Here is a 21,513-nt window from a genome sequence, read left to right on the forward strand (position 1 = left end):
TTCATCAGCTCGCACGATTATATCCGCAAAAAGGAGTGCCTTCTAATAGTGTATCAATATAGCCAAAGCAAAATAAAGGAATGCAATAGTGTGAGGAGCACTCAAAAAAATTAAAACTAAAATAGAGCACATTAAGTAAAAAATATATACGAATTAACACATATTAAGCAAATAACAGAAAATACCGAACAAAACACAAAACGAAATCTATAAAATGAGTAGCGAATTGAAGTGAGTTAAAAATAAATAGTGATTAAAAAGTTTAAAAATATAGAGATAATATAGAAAAATATGGAGATAGAGACATATTTTCAAATGTATAAATTTTTCTTTCTATTGCAGGCTTTAATCTACAATGAAGCCTAGGATTGTGTGCGTTTGTGTCGCTTTCTTGTTCTTGACAGCTCTTCTAAGCCAAGAAGTTCACGCTGGCCATAAAAATATGAAAAAACTACTTGCCGCAGGATTAATCGCCAAAGCTCTAAAACCAAGGTTTATTCCTCTGCCAATTCCTATTCCATTCAAACTAAAAATTAAAAAAGGAGAAAAAATTGTTCCTTACCCGTAAGTATTTTTTTAATTTATGTGTACACTATAACGCATGCAGAGAAATGTTTTTTTTTTCCTTCCCAAATAATAAAATTGTTATCAAAATTTATGTTCAACCATACCTACCAACTTCTGTTTTCAGTCGGATTTCTCAATATATTTATAGTGGTAGTAAATTTTACCTGTTAATATTTGATTATTAGTAAGCTTGATTTGAAGTGATTTTGTCAACTATTTTACATTCTCTACCACATAATAGAATCTTTTGCATAAAATGGAACAGACGATATTCCCACTCGTGTAGATATTTAGTTCTCTGGAAAACTATATTTCTTGTTTTTCATTTCGAATATGTCAATATAGCAGTTAAAAGAAAATAATGATTCTTATTATTGTTATAATATGGACAATATTTGATTATTAGTGAGCTTGATTTGAAGTGATTTTGTCAACTGTTTTACATTCTCTACCACTTTATAAAATCTTTTGCATGAAACGGAACAGACGATATTCCCACTAGTGTAGATATTTAGTTCTCTGGAAAACTATATTTCTTGTTTTGCATTGCGACTATGTCAATGTGAGCAGTTAAAAGAAAGTAATGATTCTTATTATTGTTACAATATGGACAATATTTGATTATTAGTGAGCTTGATTTGAAGTAATTTTGTCAACTGTTTTACATTCTCTACCACTTTATAAAATCTTTTGCATAAAACGGAACAGACGATATTCCCACTCGTGTAGATATTTAATTCTCTGGAAAACTATATTTCTTGTTTTTCATTGCGAATATGTCAATATAGCAGTTAAAAGAAAGTTATGATTCTTATTATTGTTACTGTTGAAAAAAAAATCGAAGCTCTCTGAATAATAACTCCCACTTATCTCGAATTTTGAGGTATGCGTATGACAGCATTCTCCTGCCATCTATAATTCATACGCTGAATCCCTAAAATAATTGGGATATGCTAAATCCACTTTTAAAATGTGTTCAAAATGCAAATGAACTTATTCTTAATCTTCTTAATTACATTTATCTCACGCTGAATTTTTGGATCTGCTATTTTTGTTCTGATCGTCTCAATTACCTCATGGATGTCAACTGCTCTGCCTTCTGTAAGACATTTTAACAGAAAAGAATAAAAAACTGCTGAAAAAAGTGAGCAAAATTTGTTTAACGCTGAACCAAAAATTCAATCTAAAACTGTCATCAGAATCGTGTGCTTCTCTAGAATGAAGCGATCAGATTTGTCCTATTATTTTTCAAACTTTAAAGCGGTTTATAAAAAACCGTATACTTTAAGAGTTAGAACATAATGGTTTGCATAATTAGAGATTTTGCATAGTTAGCCGTAACACTAATCTTTTTTTTTTCTTCTTTTCATCGATACTGCTATTAGTACGGAAATTTTCACACATGCGCTGTGAACCTCAAATAGCGTTATCGTTTGCGTAAAGGATAACGCTATTTTCTTTTGGCAAAAAAAATGGCCAACAGTTTTCCTCCAACCATCCCTGAAAGGTTGAACAAATTAGGCTTATAGTCTGTCTATGGAAGGAACTCCCCTCGTCATTCGTCTGGAGCAATGGTGGTGACCATGGGTGGTTACGAGGTTTTACTATTTCAAGTAGGGGTGTTGAGTCAGAATTTATGCATTGGCTCTGGTTGGCGAGAGAAAGAGAGAAGATACCCTCTTTGAAATGTGCTATTTTTTTATTTCAATAGCAGCAAACAGCTTTAGACATTGTGGCGAGAAGAGTCCTATCTATGGACTAACTACACCTCAATTGCTATTTCGCTATCACTTTAAATATAGTGGCAAGTTAGGACTTCCAGGTAGCGTCTATATATTTAATTTTCCCATTAAAATATTGTTTGTTTCTCAAAATATATGTGTTTGATTTAGTTAGTACGTTTTACTCTATTTGAATGTGAGATATTTTTAAAAACGAATTTTTTGAAAAAGAATTTTTCAAAAAATCGTTTGTTTTTTTTTTCGATATAGGATATTAAAATTATTCTTCTTAAAAACTTCTTGAGCTTATAAAATATATAAATAACAGTCTACAAGTTGCAAGCGCTCAAAAACAGATACCCATTTTCAAGACTTTTGATTATATATGTGTTTGATTTAGTTTGTACGTTCAATACTCTATTTGAATGTGTGATATTTTCAAAAAAGAACTTTTTTAAAAATCGTCTGTTTATTTTCGATAAAAGATATTAAAATTGTTTGATTAAAAACTTCATGAGCTTCAAAATTATATAAATAGGAAATAACAGTCGACATGTTGCAAGCGCTCAAAAACAAGTACCCATTTTCAAGACTTTCGATGTTAAAATTGGTGTTGTCTTTTTTTAAATTTTTTATAAGTAAGTAGATTTCGAATTATGCATTTATGTTACTTATAACATTATTATTCATTTACAGAGTAAAATCTTATGGCGGTGGTGGTGGATATGGTGGAGGAATGGGTGGTGGATATGGTATGGACATGGGAGGCTATGGTATGGACATGGGTGGATATGGAGGAGGCATGATGGGAGGTGGATATGGAGGAGGAATGATGGGAGGTGGATATGGAGGCGGCATGATGGGAGGTATGATGGGTGGTTACGATTAATTGCCAAAATAAATAGTACATTCATCTCCTCTATAGCTCAGTGTTATGCCTCATCATGAAAAATTCATTATAAATTCATCAAAGTGCAAAGACTGTATATAAATATTCATATCATTGTGATCCAATTGTACATATGTTTGTATGGAATAAAGATGTTTTATTTAAGATAGTTGATCTTTTTCTATCATTAATGCAAATACATGGTGTTCTCTAATAACCACCATTAAAACAACAGCGTCATTTCTTTCTTATATCGAGTTTTTTTAAAACGAAAAAAAAAAGATATAACTATTTAGCAAAAATTTTTATGATATTCCAATAGAAATAGCATTTTTAAGATGAAAATAGTAATCTGTTTTTCATTATTAATGTCATCATTTGAAAACAAATTTTAAAATACGTAACACAATAATTATATCATGCTTAGGAGGATTTTTCCGTATCGATAGCTGTTTACACCAACTAAACTACTACAGCCAGGTGCTAAAGGGTTTTCAAACATGCTTGTAAAAATTCTGCAGCCTCTGCCGGTTGTCGCTACTTTTTCGGTGCATGTACAGATACGACAATCTTCTTAATCTTAGCATTTATTTTGACGAAGCTTAACTTTCATTTATACTATAATAAATACGTAATATTATTATTTTTTTTTAAGTCATAAAACCATCTCTATTCAGTTGAAGAAGCATAATGAGGAAGATTTTTTTTAAATGACAAAAAATAATATAATAATTATTTTTGTCAGAATTTAATTTCTTACCACAAAAAAATATTTTGCAAAATTTCCCTCTAAAAATATCCTTTTTCAATCATCTTTGTCGCTATTTGATAAGGAGCATTTGATAAACTACATTCTAAATTAAAGGTCCTTAAATGTGTTTTATGAATATTCAATTCGTTTTTTTTTATTTTTTTTAAAGTGATGCGCTTTCTCTAAATTGCATAAAATGTAAAAAACTGAGTTTAAAAGTGGCGAAATGACAAAAAAAATGTTTTTTTTTGCTATTGTAGCGTTTAATATTTATAATTAAACATGGTATTTTAAGAGATATATTGTATTTACATAGTTAATGACTGAAAAACCCTCATTTTTACTTTTAGTATTTAAATATGGGGTGCTTATAAGAGAACATGTTTACTTTTTAATGATTTTTTTTTTTCAAATTTTATTAAAACAAAGCAATTAAAAGATTTATTTTCTTAAAAAATGGATTTCTTTCAATTATTTGCAGTGTTGTATTAGTATGACTTTTAAAAAATTATTATTTTTTTGTTTAATTTTTGTTTGCTAATTTTTAAAAAATTTTTAAATTGGCCATGTCCGCAACGTCACAGACATGACAAGTTGCAAAATACAATTTCACTAACTTTTAATAAACATTTGAGCTTGATAAAAAAAATTCCTTTCAATAAATTTGTATCATAAACCATAAAACTTATAAAATTCGCACTATTGTCATTTATTTTTGTAATGACAAATTACATTGACAAATTACTTAATTTTAAACATGTTGAAATTCTTCCATTTATTAAAAAAATATGTGTGTATTTTGAATTTAAACAACAATTGCATTCATGACAGCAATATATGTATTTGGTCTAAGTTATGTTAGGAATAATAGCAACAAAACAGTTAATAGAAGATTATTTAGAGTAGAACATTGTTTAGAATAGAACATTTTTTAAATTATTTAAAACATGAATATGCTTATTTGCAGATGTTTTTCCATTAAATTAAAAAAAATTAGAGTTTTGAAAAGATCTAATCTTTGCTAGTTGATTTGTTTGATCATTATATAATTAATTCAAGTTAATAAAACTTGAAACAAATTATAGAATTCTAGACTAAGTTTGTAAAACTATTAAAATTCCTCATGTCATTAACAAGTACAGAAATGTCTCGACAGAGAAGACAAAAATTGAAAGCTGAAGCAGTGAAATCTATCAAAGCAGAAGAAAGCAAGAAAAGAAAAAAGAACACAGACATTCTATGGTTCTTACGGCAGAACAGAAGGCATACATAAGACACAAAAATAATGAAGCACAAAGGAACGTAAAAAGAAAAAAGAAAAAGATGAAAATAAAGCATGAAAATATCTGGCTACAGCAGGAGACAAACTTTTGGAAAAAGTGGTGAAGAAAATTAATAATGCTTTGCCACAAATCTCCTCAGAAGAAACCTAATGGTTTAACATATATGATATCAAAAATGTCTCCATTAAAAAGAAAGCAGATAGTTAAAAACGCCATTGAGAGGAAAAGGCAACAGGTGCATATTTAAAGANACCTAACTATGGGGACCACATTTCCCAGATTGCGGCTACCCCCTATATTTTGAAGATGAAAAATCCAAATATGTAAAAAAAAATGCATGTTTATTCAGAGAAAGTACGTTTTTGTGTCTGATTTTGTAACTTAATTAATAGTTATCACTAATTAATTAGCATATTTGAGGTCACCCCCAGGAACCATTAAGATTGACACTCAGTTCGTGAATATCCGATCATTAGAACGAAAGTTATTCAGGGTGATATCTTTTTTTTTTGCGGACTGTACAGATACGACAATCTTCTTAATCTTAGCATTTATTTTGACGAAGCTTAACTTTCATTTATCCTATAATAAATACGTAATATTATTATTTTTTTTTAAGTCATAAAACCATCTCTATTCAGTTGAAGAAGCATAATGAGGAAGATTTTTTTAGATGACAAAAAATAATATTATAATAATTATTTCTTTGTCAGAATTTAATTTCTTACCATAAAAAAATATTTTGCAAAATTTCCCTCTAAAAATATCCTTTTTCAATCATCTTTGTCGTTATTTGATAAGGAGCTTTTGATAAACTACATTCTAAATTAAAGGTCATTAAATGTGTTTTATGAATATTCAATTCGTTTTTTTTTTTATTTTTTTAAAGTGATGCGCTTTCTCCAAATTGCATAAAATGTAAAAAATTGAGTTTAAAAGTGGCGAAATGACAAATTTTTTTTTTTTTGTTTGCCATTGTAGCGTTTAATATTTATAATTAAACATGGTATTTTAAGAGATATATTGTATTTACATAGTTAATGACTGAAAACACGTCACTTTTACTTTTACTATTTAAATATAGGCTGCTTATAAGAGAACGTGTTTACTTTTTAATGATTTTTTTTTCAAATTTTATTGAAACAAAGCAATTAAAAGATTTATTTTCTTAAAAAATGGATTTCTTTCAACTATTTGCAGGGTTGTATTATTATGATTTTTAAAAAATTATTTTTTTTTATTTAATAATTTTTAAAGAATTTTTAAATTGGCCATGTCCGCAACGTCACTGACATGACAAGTTGCAAAATACAATTTCACTAGCTTTTAATAAACATTTGAGCTTGATAAAAAAATCAAGCAAGAAAATATCTGGCTACAGCAGCAGGCAATCTTTTGGAAAAAGCGGTGAAGAAAATTAATAATGCTTTGCCACAAATCTCCTCAGAGGAAACCTAATGTTTTAAGACATAGGATATCAAAAATGTCTCCATTAAAAAGAAAGCAGATAATTAAAAACGCCATTAAAGGAAAAAGGCAACAGGTGCATATTTAAAGAACGGATTCTGGAACTAGTAGTTGAAAAACCAGGAATGATAAATTAGCAGAGGAAACTGAAATAAATGTAAAACAATTTTTTATTAAGGATGATATTAGCCGCTTGTGCCCTAAAAAGAAGGAAGTGATATCCATAAAAATACCTAAAGGCAGAGAAAGACATCAAAAACGTTATTTAATGATGAGCATTGGTGAAGCACATATCTTATTTTTTGAGAAAATTCAGATTTAGATAATGGGAAAGCTAAATTTCATGAGCTTCGTCCTAAATACGTTCTTCCATCGGGAAAGAAAGACCAAGAAGTTTGTGTGTTCATGCATATACTACGAAAAAATAGCTATGACTCTTTCAGGAATCGGAACTCCTCTGTCCTGATCTTTCAGAAAATTCTGAAACAACTGCAATTTGTAAATTTTGGTGAAAAACTGCATAGACTAATCCTGCCGAAAATGCAGAGTAAAAAAATACTTAAATGCAAAAATGTCAGAGTAAAATTTAGACAGGTCAAATATTATCAATGGCATCAGAATGAATAAGGTTTTAACTGTTAAAAAAGAAATTGTTACCGATTTGGGTCGTGCAAAGGTCTGATGGAGCTGCCAGTTTAGTTTTTCATAACGAACATCATTGATGCTTTGAATCAGCTCACAGGAAAGGAGCCGTCGATGGAATAGGATGGATCAAAAATAGATTTATATTCGCTTCGTAAATTTAGTTTTTCACAACGAAGAATTCATCATTGATGCTTTGAAACAGCTCACATGAAAGGAGCCGTCGATGGAATAGGCGGCATCCATCATGGAAAACGTAGTTTAGAAAGCTGTATTGCAAGGAAGAGAAAATGTCGTTGATTCAATGCAATTTTTTTTTTAAAGTGGCTTGTAAAATTTTAGAAGGAAATATAAAAATAATCTTAGTAAGCAAAGTCATTGTCCAGCATTATGCAACGATGTTGAATGAAAGTTATAGTTTCCGCAAATCTATCCCAAATACAAGATTATTACATTTCATCTCACCTATAACATTTAATTCAGTTGAATCGTCATTTAACTCTCCTATCTCTAGTCCCCAAATCATGCACCTAGCAGAATTATTTACTAAACTGCCTTCACAACATGCTGTAGATTCAAAACAGCAAACTTCCATTTTTAGTCAGTGGATTGTTTGATGACTATTGGTGGCCTGGCCAAATAATTTCAGCAACCAAGACAGATATGACACTTGAACACTATTTGAAGTTCGTAGCTCTAAACAAGTCTAAGTATTTAGAAAAATCGCTATTTGAAATAATGATAACTGGCCCATACTTATGCCCGTTGTCACGTAATCCTTCACATGATCATTCTGCACAGTTTTATTCATACAATTCTGAACTAGCTTTAAAGATAAGGAATATAATAAATAAATTGTGTTGCAATATTTAAAACATCATTTACCCGACATCTAAAATAAATCTAATTTACAATAATTAATTTTATAATAAGATCTAATTTTAAAAAATTTAAAATATTAAAAATAACGAATAAACAATCATAATTTACTTATTATTTAACAAAAGATATCTGTAATATTCTAATGATATACGACCATCTAAGAAGATTATTTATAATGCGAAATTTTCTGTCATGTCCGCAACATACACGTTATATTTAATTTGATAATTTTCAATTAAATTAATTTTATTTTTTCAAAAGTCTTTTGATTTCTGTTATAAAAATATACGCTGAAATCTTACCTAAAAAGGAGCTTTAATTCATTTCATAAAATTANTAAATTCATTTCTATTTTTAAATATGCATTGGGTTAATAGATGACATGTCTCCTGAATTTTATGAGACAGATACCAGTTACCTAGCTCAATTTTTTATTTAATTATGAGTAATTAAACTTTGTAAATGTCATGTCCGCAACATGCACAATATTGTGAAAGCATTTATTTTTTAGAACATAAACATTCGTTTTCACCGTAATAAACCAGTAGCATAGAATATCTTTATTTAAGATATAAAATCAACCCTTTACAATAATTCCTGTTATAATCTGAAAGAGATTCTGTTTTTAAAGGAAATATATGTCACATAAATCTGATTTTTAACATTTCTTATCAATGGTAAATATTAATCATATAAAATAGATAAGAGATGCTATGGTATGGGGGCAATGGTGGACTGCGCTCAGNGCTTTTATCAGAAATTGTTTTACTGCATGAATGAAGTAGGAGGGATGGTCATAAGGGTTGCCTTAAGCGCAGTCCACCAACCTTTATTAAAGGGGGATAAGATGTCAGCAGCGCAGTCCACCATATTTCAGAAAACCATTAGCGCAATCAGGTATCACCGATGGTATGGATATGAAAGACACATGATGGTTGGTGAATTAGGAGGGGACATGATGAGTGATGGATATGGAGTTGCATGATAGGTGGTACTAGTGGATATGGCGAGGCAGATCGCCATATCCACTAGCCATATCCACTATGGAGGATTTAATCAAATAACTAGCATTGTTATGTTAACTTAACAATGCTAACAACAATTATTCCATTGTCAGCATTTATTTTGGTAAAGAATAACATTCGTATTCAGCATAATAAATTTATAACTTGAATTATCACAAAACAATTAAATTTATCCCATTGAAAAAAAAATGAAAAACAGAAATAGTATTTTTATAACATTGATTTGTATTAATTAAAATTAAACAATTTCGAGGTTCTAGATGACTTTCAATCATTATCTTTGCAAAATACAACTACTAAAGCAAAGAAAATACGCTGATAACCTAATAAGTTTTTTTTAAAAAATAGAAAAAGACAAAGAAAAAAAGAAAAAGAAAGAAACAGAACTAAGATTATTTTTAATTAAAAGAAAAAAAAAAACTCATTTTTCAACGATTATTTTTTGTTGAAATAAAATCTCTTCTTTAAGCCGAGAGTAATTTTTTTAAAAATAAAACTAATTATTACATAAGAAATATTTTGTTTGTTAAAATTTAAAATGCGCTAACATTTTTTAAGTTTTAATTTATAATTATGACCTTTTTAAACAAGCTCTACAAGTCTTTTGATTATAATAAACGTGTTTTTCGGGGATATTTCCAGACCGTGATCTGTCGCGCCAAGGTTCTAAATAGATTTGAAATTTGCAATTAAAAACAAAACAAAAAAAAATACATGGAGATGTTAGCCAGTGGGGTGGTGACAGGTTATACCTTTCGAGTTGATTCCTTTCTGTGATGGTTTTTTTAATTTTTATATACATTCTAGCTTCTCGCGGACCGCTGCCCGGAAGTTGACCAAGATACAAGTTGACCACAAATACAAATCGCGATACGGAAATCACCCCTGTTTTTCCACAGTTTTATCTTCAATTTTTTTTCTGTAGAAATGAAGGTAAGAATTCTATTTAAAAGATTTCATAGAATATTTATTTAATAGATGGCGCCAAATCAGTAAATGAGTTTAGTGATATGTTAAATTGGTTGAAAGAAAACATTTCAATCAAAGAGAAGTACAGTAATGTCAAGAATTTAGTGCTGCCATCTATTTTATTATTTATTCAACTTATACTTGCGATTTTCAATTTTTTAAATTGAATTTCTTTTGAAAAAAAAAAAAAAAACGTATTATATTTCAACGATTAAAATTATTTGAATGTTTTATATTAAGACTATTTATTTCATTTTATACAAATTGTTCTTCAAAATATATCTATATTTTTTTGAGATCAGGATATGCACACAACTTAAAAAGAAGAATAATGAAAACTCTAAATGCTTATCAAAATGTTAACAGAATAATAATTTTTCCTTTCAACGACAGATAAAATATCTATTTTATGCTGTAAAATTTGCATACGTAAACTTGCAATGTGGCGATTTTACAGATAGAAAAAATCGCCACAATGATTGAAAAGGTAATCTATTTTTCGTTGCCACGAGAAAAATAGGACCTTCACTTCCTTTTGTGGGTTCTTGTGTGTGTGTTAGACCCTTGTTTGTGTTATTGAACTGAAGAAGATTCTTGTGTAAAGAAAGTTTTAAGGACATTGTTTTGTACTGCACTTAATGTGCTATTTGGATTTAGAAGATGTAATAAAACTCTTATTCTCAAATTTATAAGACAGTGTATCCAAAACCCTTATTAATGAAAGTGGATTGCATTCATAGTTATGAAAAATCTATAGAAAGTGCTTTAGAAGAGTAATTTCCATGCAGATCGTATTCATATGATATCTTCTTTATACTGAAAACAAAAATCAATTGAATGATAAAATAACATTTTCTTCGTGTTGATAGAAATAAAATTCCTGCTGTGCGTGCATAAATATTAAGAAAAAATGTGTTTTCTTTTCGATTCATGTAATTGATAAACTACTCATGCAGTGTGTGTTAAATGCTTCCTGGCTGGAGAAGATATTATTATTAAAGGCAATATCTTTCTGTGTTGGCGATAACATTCTTTGTTGTGACACTAACGGTAAATAGTGTGACACATCTTTGCAATGATGTTCTAAGAGAAAAATATTTTCATAGAAATTTAATGTTTGCACTTTGCTTAAAAGTTTCCAAGTGTAGTTAATGGCTGCTCTAAATAAAAAGTATGCAATAAGAAGTAATTTCATTTAAATGTTTTGCGCTCATAATATATGAATAATTTATTTAAGGATGAATTAATCATGAAGAATTTAATTAATGTGGTTTAATCTAACAAACACTTTAGAGGAACTTTTCCATGTAGTGCATTATTAAACAGTTTTAAAAAGATTGTAGTTGCGGGCTATTAAACAGTCTCTTACATTCATAAAGCACATGTGATTTGATATTTATATACAAGTAGTTGAGATTGTGATTTTCTTGTTAAAACGGAGAACATATTTTTTATATGCAGTTTTGGCAATTTAATGTTTATAAAATTAAATTTTCTCTACCTTCTCATATTTATGTTGATTTATAAGAGCATACATTTATCATGTGTGATAATATATTGATACAAAAATTTGCTATTTAATTTCTTTTTTAAATATATATTGAACCATATTGTTGCAATGTGTGTGTGAAATAATTTGTAAATGAAATTTAATTTGATAATTTCATGTTCATAGCAGTAAATAGCATTACTTTTTATTCATATTCATTTTTGTAATAAGTTTTTCTAATAACAAATAAGATTAATTTTGCAGTGTATCTAAGAATGCCTTCATTCATAGTGTATTGAATTTAAAGGAATCTGTTACATAAAAAGTTTCACTGTTCCTGCAGTTTCTAGTGTAAAAGAACATAAAGTGAAATAATTTAATTTAGTTTTGTATCTTTATAGGTATGATAAAATAGAAATATTATTAAAGTAAAGTTTGTAGGGGAAAAAAATTGCATCTTCTCAATATAATTTAAATTAATCATTTCGCAGATGCGCCTATTAATAAATCATATTCCTGTTATAAAGTGATCATATTTCTACAGTATTTTATTTTGCTTAGTTAAAACATTTAGTCAAAGTAAGTAATTTGATACAACATGATCATTTTCTTAATCTGTGCTATTGAAGGCATCTTTATGCTATTAAATGAGTTACTTTTGTAATGAAAATTATTTTGAATTATTGCTTTCATTTTAATTAACGGCTAATTATTTTTCCATTGTCTAAATATAGCTATTTGCATCAAATAAATAAATAAAAAGCAATAATTTGATTTTGAACAGAAAATCTGTATTTTTTCTTATATTTATGCATTTTTATTTTAATATTGCAAAGTGGATTTATATCTTCATTTCTTACAGCATATTTATAATTGTTTTTCTAGAAGTCTTACTCGACTACCCACAATTTATCTACCCTAATGATTCTTGCTCTAGTAACACATACAAAAGTGTTTTACAACAATATTTTGTATAGTATTCTGGCCGTATAATAATTTAATTTTTAAAGCAAACAAGTGTGACCCATGGTTATTATGGTTCATAATAGTAAGAAACATATTTCATGTAAGACATGAATTTTCCATCAAATTATTAACATTTGTCTTCACCCTGTTGAGAAATCTTATTTGTGAAAAGATTTTTTCTAAAAAAAGTAAACATATACTGTAATAGTGTTTTTCATCCTGTAAGATAACCTTATTCTTGTAATATATGTAATTAGGTTTTTTCTAAAAGAAGTAGCCATACTAAACACTGCAGAATTCATATTAGTGAGAAATCCTATTGTTGTAGTAATGTAATAAGAATTTTTCACAAAGAGATCTAGCTAAACGCAATCGTGTTCATATGGGTGAGATGCCTTATTCTTGTAGTATATGTAATAAGATTTTCTCACGAAAAAGTGCACTGACTGGACACAGTCGTGTTCATACAGGTGAGAAGTTTTATTCATGTAGCATGTGCAATAAGAGTTTCTCACAAAAAAGTGCACTGACTGCACACTTTTTTCTTCATACTGGTGAGAAGAAACCTTATTCTTGTTGTACATGTAATAAGAGTTTTTCAACTAGATCTAATTTAATTCAACATAGTCGCGTTCATACTGGTGAGAAACCTTATTCTTGTAGTATATGTAATAGGAGTTTTTCATTAAAAGGTAATTTGACTCAACACAATCGTGTTCATACTGGTGAGAAACCTTATTCTTGTAGTAAATGTAATAAGGGATTTTCAAGTAGAGCTTATTTGACGCTACATAGTCGAGTTCATACCGGTGAGAAACCTTATTCTTGTAGTATATGTAATAAGAGTTTTTCAACAAAAGGTAATTTAACTCAACACAATCGTGTTCATACTGGTGAGAAACCTTATTCTTGTAGTATATGTAATAAGAGTTTTTCACAAAAAGGTATACTGACTCAACACAATCGTGTTCATACTGGTGAGAAGCCTTATTCTTGTAGTACATGTAATAAGAAATTCTCACATAAAAGTTCACTGACTTCACACTTTTTTGTTCATACTGGTGAGGAGAAATCTTATTCTTGTAGTGTATGTAATAAGAGTTTTATAGGAAGATTTCTATTGACTGAACACAGTCGTGTTCATACAGGTGAGAAGCCTTATTCTTGTAGTATATGTTATAAGAGATTTTCATTAAAATGTAATTTGACTCAACATAGTCGTGTTCATACTGGTGAGAAACCTTATTCTTGTAGTAAATGTAATAAGAGATTTTCAAGTAGAACTTATTTGACGTTACATAGTCGAGTTCATACCGGTGAGAAACCTTATTCTTGTAGTATGTGTAATAAGAGTTTTATACGGAGACTTCTATTGACTGAACACAGTCGTGTTCATACAGGTGAGAAGCCTTATTCTTGTAGTATATGTTATAAGAGATTTTCATTAAAAGGTAATTTGACGCTACATAGTCGAGTTCATACCGGTGAGAAACCTTATTCTTGTAGTATATGTAATAAGAGTTTTTCACAAAAATGTATACTGACTCAACACAATCGTGTTCATACTGGTGAGAAGCCTTATTCTTGTAGTACATGTAATAAGAAATTCTCACAGAAAAGTTCACTGACTTCACACTTTTTTGTTCATACTGGTGAGGAGAAATCTTATTCTTGTAGTGTATGTAATAAGAGTTTTATGCGAAGACTTCTATTGACTGAACACAGTCGTGTTCATACGGGTGAGAAGCCTTATTCTTGTAGTAAATGTAATAAGAGATTTTCAAGTAGAGCTCATTTGACGCTACATAGTCGAGTTCATACGGGTGAGAAACCTTATTCTTGTAGTATATGTAATAAGAGTTTTTCACAAAAAGGTAATTTGACTCAACACAATCGTGTTCATACTGGTGAGAAACCTTATTCTTGTAGTAAATGTAATAAGAGATTTTCAAGTAGAGCTTATTTGACGCTACATAGTCGAGTNTGATGAATTGAGAAACCTTATTCTTGTAGTATATGTAATAAGAGTTTTTCACAAAAAGGTATACTGACTCAACACAACCGTGTTCATATTGGTGAGAAGCCTTATTCATGTAGCATATGCAATAAGAGTTTCTCACAAAAAAGTGCACTGACTTCACACTTTTTCGTTCATACTGGTGAGGAGAATTCTTATTCTTGTAGTGTATGTAATAAGAGTTTTATAGGAAGATTTCTATTGACTGAACACAATTGTGTTCATACGGGTGAGAAGCCTTATTCTTGTAGTACATGTAATAAGAGATTTTCAAGTAGAGCTTATTTGACGCTACATAGTCGAGTTCATACCGGTGAGAAACCTTATTCTTGTTGTATATGTTATAAGAGATTTTCATTAAAAGGTAATTTGACTCAACATAGTCGTGTTCATACTGGTGAGAAACCTTATTCTTGTAGTAAATGTAATAAGAGATTTTCAAGTAGAACTTATTTGACGTTACATAGTCGAGTTCATACCGGTGAGAAACCTTATTCTTGTAGTATATGTAATAAGAGTTTTTCACAAAAAGGTATACTGACTCAACACAATCGTGTTCATACTGGTGAGAAGCCTTATTCTTGTAGTACATGTAATAAGAAATTCTCACAAAAAAGTTCACTGACTTCACACTTTTTTGTTCATACTGGTGAGGAGAAATCTTATTCTTGTAGTGTATGTAATAAGAGTTTTATGCGAAGACTTCTATTGACTGAACACAGTCGTGTTCATACGGGTGAGAAGCCTTATTCTTGTAGTAAATGTAATAAGAGATTTTCAAGTAGAGCTTATTTGACGCTACATAGTCGAGTTCATACCGGTGAGAAACCTTATTCTTGTAGTATATGTAATAAGAGTTTTTCACAAAAAGGTATACTGACTCAACACAATCGTGTTCATACTGGTGAGAAGCCTTATTCTTGTAGTACATGTAATAAGAAATTCTCACAAAAAAGTTCACTGACTTCACACTTTTTTGTTCATACTGGTGAGGAGAAATCTTATTCTTGTAGTGTATGTAATAAGAGTTTTATACGAAGACTTCTATTGACTGAACACAGTCGTGTTCATATGGGTGAGAAGCCTTATTCTTGTAGTATATGTTATAAGAGATTTTCATTAAAAGGTAATTTGACTCAACATAGTTGTGTTCATACTGGTGAGAAATCTTATTCTTGTAGTAAATGTAATAAGAGTTTTTCTAGTAGAGCTTATTTGACGTTACATAGTCGAGTTCATATCAGTGAGAAACCTTATTCTTGTAGTATATGTAATAGGAGTTTTTCACGAAAAGATCTACTGACTCAACATAGTTGTGTTCATACTGGTGAATAAACCTTATTCTTGTAGCATATGTTATAAGATTTTTTCACAAATAGTTCTTCTAAATAAGCACATTTGTGTTCACACTGGAGAGAAACCTTTTTCATGTAATAAGACTTTTTCAAGGAAAGATTATCTAACTCATCACATTCTTGTTCAGACTGATTAGTAGCAATTGTCTTGTGTACGTAATAAAAAATTTTTTTTTTTCTCTTAGGGATGTTCCAACTTTTTATTGTTTATTCATACTGGTTAAAAAAAACTCATTCTTATAATATATGTGTGCAGTGGCGTACGCAAGGGAGGGGTTTAGGGGCCTTCAGAGTGTTACTTCCCACCCATTGACATTGGACTTTTTTCAGAAGATATTACATGCGAGAAGATATTACATTATGTTCTTAACCCACTGACGGTTCTGCACGTAAAAAGTCGCATTTTAACCTGCAGTCTTCTCTGTATAGCAAAACCGGTTTTCCCATGTTAATTGATAGGGGAACTGTGTGTAGGGGAGAAACATTCTCCCAATTTTGCCCATTTCCCTAACCGCCAGTGGGTTAAACTTAAAAAATCAAATCAAAATTTATCTAAACAATGTTGTCAAATTATCTATCTGTCTAAGTTAGGGAAATAATAGTGCTTTATTACATACTCGAATTTCTTTTAGTAGTTTCAGAAAATCATGAACACCCCCCTTGAAAAAATTCTGCGTACGCCACTGTATGCGTATGAGTTTTTTTTTTCTTCAAAAGACTCCGAAATGTCATCATCAAATGTTTCTCAGAAATGTCATCGAACTAAATACTGTGTTGTTCCTACTTGTTGATTTAAATCAAACAATTTTATTTTAAAAAATCATTTGATTTAAATCAACTGATTTTTTTTATATATGCATTGATTTTAAAAGTTAAAAAACAGTGTTTTAAATTATTGATACTTATATTATTTTCTTTTCTTAGTTTTAAAATTTATTTTAAGTAAATTGCTGCATTAATTAATTTTAGTTAACAAAATTACTTTCTTTCTTGGTGTGTGCTAAATTCCAACATATTTGAAATTACATTTTTAAAAATCTTTTGATTCTTGAGATTAAAAGTACAGATTAAAGTACACATTTAATGTTGTTTTAATATAGACTTGCATAGCTGAAATAATTAATAAACATGAATTTTTTTCAAGAAAATGCAAATAATGTTAATTAAAATTTTACCTTTTGATTGAAAAAGCGTGGAATAAAAATCTACGTTTTATTTTATTGGTGGAAAATGTTTATTTCTAAAGCTTGAGGTTATATTAAAAAGAAGTTACCCTAAAATAGAAAGAAAAAAAAAAGCTGATGAATTCAGATATTTTTTTTCCTGATATAGTAGTGTCATTCTTCCCTTTCAAAGTCTATTTGAAGCAGTTGAGGTATTAACTGGTATTTTTTTTCTCTTATGTTTACAGTATCTTTGACATTATCAGATTTTCTATACAGAAATTATGTGAAAAAAAAAATTTCAATGGGTGCATGAATTTTTTAAAATTTTTTTTAATTTTAACTTATCTATTTTGATGTAAGATTAAAAATGAATATTTTAATTCAAAATTATCCATATTAAATATTTATTTTTTGATGAATGACTACATTTATAAACACAATCTGTTGCATTTATTTTGTCTTATGAAAAATGAAGAGAAAAAAATCACAATTTTAAATTGAAATATGAAACATTATTTTAATAGTTAAAGATCAGGGGTCTGTCCAAACCAGATTTACTACCACTTAGTGATATACCTTCACAAAATACTTTTTCTTAAAATTTTATTTTTGTGTCTCGTAAGAAACGATGAATCCATATTTTTGTGTTGATTTGTTATTGTAATTTTTAATTTTCACTAATTATGTCTAAATTTTCACAAAATAAGTACCTCTCAGAAAAACGTAGACAGACTCCTGAAGTATTCTTTAAATTCTCTATTTTATCTAGTCTTTAAATTTCAATCATGCATTTGTTTAAAAATGGTTGCTATGCATTCAAAGCCATGTATTATAATGAAAAATTATTTTAGTAAGTTAGAGGTTCTAAAATATTGCTATAATATAGTTTTAATATTAATTTAATTTTGATTAAATATTTATAAATCTTTTTAATATTTGTAAATATATTAAATTTTAATATATATAAATCTTTTTTATATTTGAATAAAAATCAAAAAAATCTGATTTTTCAAAAAAAATCTTGAACCCTGGTTGAAAAAAAAATCATGAACCCTTGACACAGTATCTCTTTGAAGTATGTGATGAAATTGTTTTTTATTTTTTTAAATTATAGTGATCCTAATATTTACATTAGTGTTCATACTGGTTGATAAACCATATTCTTGTAGCATTTGTAATAATTGTGTCTCAACAACAGCTAATCGAACTAATCATAGTTTTGTTGACCCTGCTGAGAAACCTAATTCTTGTGACACGCGTCAAAATAATTTTTCCAATAACATTGTATATCGATTTATACTGGTGCATTCATTTTTGCAGCATATGTAGGGTATCTGCACTCCTGGAAAGTCATAAATTTCAATATTGAACAAAATATGTCATGATTTTAAATTTTTTTTAAAAAAATATTTATTTCGCTGAAAAGTCAAATTTTTAAATGGAACCCATTTCATAGTGTTTCGAATTTGTAACGAAATCTCCACTCATAGTTTTATTTCATTATTAGAACAGGAAAATCAGGAGTATTTCCTTTCCAATGAACAAGACAACTATCTATAGAATATAATTCTGCAGAAGAAAAAAAAAAAGAAAGTTATTTGTAATTTTTTTTTTTAGCTGTTTTATTGCTTCAACTCTTTCTTTACTCTGTTTTTAAAGTCTATATATATGATGATGCAGAGTATAACAGTTTTGGTTATACCAATCATTTCAATTAATGTTATTATAATGCCTTTTTAAATTTATTTTTGTGGTTTTGTCGTAGAAAATAGTAACTTCGTTAAGTCATGAAAAATTCTTGGAATTAGTCATGAATTTGAAAATCTAAAATGTAGCAGATACCCTTCATAGGTAAAAAGTGACTGATTGAGCATAGATCATTTCTCACTGAGGAAAAACTTTCTTCTTGCTTCCATTATAAGTAAAAAAATTCACAGAAGTGTCATTAGATTTAACACAATTTAATGAAGCTGATGAGGTTTTTTCTTAACAAAATATTTTATATTGCAGATTTCATTATATTTGTCTGTTTTGATGTATATGTAAAATAAGCTCCAGTATTGAAAAGTTGTGGATTAAAATTGAAATACATTCTTGTAAACACATCTTAGTCAAAGTTGTAACCTTGATTACTGGTTACAAATTATTTTTTATTCTCTCAGCATTAGAATCCTGAGTTGTATGTATTATTTTTTAATGATAATAATGATAAAATAACTTCAATAGCAGCTTTATTTAAAAAATTACATGTAGCTTTTATTTATTTAATGAATGTTTTAAGTGAATTCAGTTTAACTGCAAGTATGAAACATATAGATAAAGTAATGTAAATTGATTCAAAATATCAATTTCTTGTACTTAAATCTAAACTTTTTCTAAGCTTTGATCATTTTATAAATCTTACATTTATGTTACCAAAATGTTACTGTAATGAATATTATGACAGTTTTTTAAATGATTACTTGATATAAATTTTGGTAATCACATCTGAAGGTCTTAGATTGTATAACTTATCAAACTTTTGAAAAAGTACACAAAAGATCACTCAAACTATTGAAAAATCGAACTTTTATTAAAATTGCTTTTTTTTTAATTCTCAAAACTATTATTTCGCTAATTTATTATGTTAAATAATGAAATATTCAAATAATTTGTCATTTGTAATAACTTTTCAGTTCACAGTTATTCGTGACAAAATTTTCTCATTATAATATGTTTATATATGTGTATGTGTGAGGTTGAGATATTTATTTACTATAGTCCTTTTCTTATAATGGTTCAGTGAAATTTAAATGTCTTGCACAAATTATTATTTTTTATTATTCTGTGTATGGTATATGTTATACTGTATATTGTTTTATTCTGTTCATGGTTAAAATAAAATGCACTTTATTTAATATTATACTTTGTATTAATAACATAATGGTTAATAAGTAAGAAATAAACTAAAATACAGGGTGTTCCAAAATTCTCTTTACAACTTCAAAAATTCATAACTTTGAAAATAAACAAGATATTTATATTCTGTCTTTTGCATGTATTACTGCAACTAATAAAGTTTTGTTTGGTACACTTCAACATGCGCACCATTGGTGGCCCTAAGCACTTCCAGTCTGTAATCAATTTCAAGCCAGGTGATGTAAAGATAATTTTGAAACACCCTGTATATTCAAAAATATTTCATAATTCAATGTTCTGTGAAATTAAACACGTGTAATCTCAATATCTCTTTACCTAAAAATTAGAACAGCTTCTTTTAAAAAGTAAAATGTTGGCGTATTATACTAAACTATTCAAATGCAGCGACTTGCCCTGCTTATGGATTATTTATATTGCAGTAGCGCTTTATAGCGATTAAAAATAATATTGATTCTTTTATTGGGAGGTGATCTACCTTACTGCTCACCTTTGTGTTACCTACCTTAGTTAAAATCATAATATTATTTATAAAAGCATAAATAATTTTTGATTAAGTGATAGTAATAAAAGTAAAAAATTGGAAAAAAAAATTATGCAATGAATATGTTATGAAATTTTTCTAAAAAAGGAGTTGCTCACAATTTTTTACAAAAAAATTAGTAGGCTTTATTTTAAAATTCTAATGAACTTTTTAAATATTATAATAAATAATGTAATGTATTAATTATAAATCCCATATTGTATTCACCATTGTAAATAGCATACTAATTTTCCTATCATATGCTCTTAATTATGAATACTCAAATTTTTTTAGATAGTATACTAAAAATACTTATCAGCCGATATTTTGAATGCAGATGTCATTTTTTCATACCTAATAATAAAATAAGTTAATTATAATTCAGAAAATAAATCTAATAATTTTTTTATAGAGAATGTTTATTAACAGATTACTGAATTTTCAATTTCAAATTAATAATCAATTACATAAAGTTTTATGAAGCAGACTACTTTTAAAATGCATTTTCAATCATAGGCTATTTATTTTAAATAAAACTTGTAAGTTTTCAAAAATACATGTTTGATCAGAAGTTTTTTTTTTCTTCTTACATTACAGTATTTCTGATTTACTGATATTATAGGGTGATAAATTAGTTCTGGTTATTTTATTGTTAAATATTAGTTTTTTAAGGAAACGTTTAATTAAAAACAAACTTACCATCTGAAATTTACAAAAAATATATTAGTATAAAAAATTTGCGATGAGAACTTTATTCAGTTAAAAAAATTAACAAAGTAACATTAATTTTTTAAATGATAACTTATCTTTAAACAAAATATTCAATTAACTGAAAATAAAATAAAAAGTACGCATTCATTTTCGAGCTATAAGTTTACGCATTCA

At 28.2% G+C, this 21,513-nt stretch overlaps 3 protein-coding genes across 4 annotated transcripts in view; all 3 read left to right on the top strand.

The window, feature by feature from the left end:
* The window catches only part of LOC122272178 (H/ACA ribonucleoprotein complex subunit 1), a 15,389-nt gene extending 12,053 nt beyond the window's left edge, over positions 1-3,336 (top strand). For both annotated transcript variants that reach the window (XM_043055477.2, XM_071177864.1), the window contains exons 2-3: positions 343-564; positions 2,985-3,336. In XM_043055477.2, coding sequence (XP_042911411.1) covers positions 356-564; positions 2,985-3,177 — 402 coding nt within the window. In that variant the 5' untranslated portion in view covers positions 343-355 and the 3' untranslated portion in view covers positions 3,178-3,336. The remainder of the gene's footprint in view (positions 1-342; positions 565-2,984) is intronic.
* A 6,128-nt stretch (positions 3,337-9,464) lies between these two features.
* The window catches only part of LOC107452745 (uncharacterized), a 57,744-nt gene continuing 45,695 nt past the window's right edge, over positions 9,465-21,513 (top strand). The window contains exon 1 of the mRNA XM_071177863.1: positions 9,465-10,160. The gene's annotated coding sequence lies outside the window, so the exon portion shown is untranslated. The remainder of the gene's footprint in view (positions 10,161-21,513) is intronic.
* Positions 10,582-20,088, top strand: LOC107454067 (zinc finger protein 208). Its single transcript, XM_071177866.1, is given in 1 exon segment — positions 10,582-20,088. A coding segment is annotated over 1 exon segment (2,970 nt). The 5' UTR covers positions 10,582-13,033; the 3' UTR covers positions 16,004-20,088.

This window comes from Parasteatoda tepidariorum, chromosome 2 (assembly GCF_043381705.1).
Source record: "Parasteatoda tepidariorum isolate YZ-2023 chromosome 2, CAS_Ptep_4.0, whole genome shotgun sequence".
Lineage (NCBI taxonomy): Eukaryota > Metazoa > Arthropoda > Arachnida > Araneae > Theridiidae > Parasteatoda > Parasteatoda tepidariorum.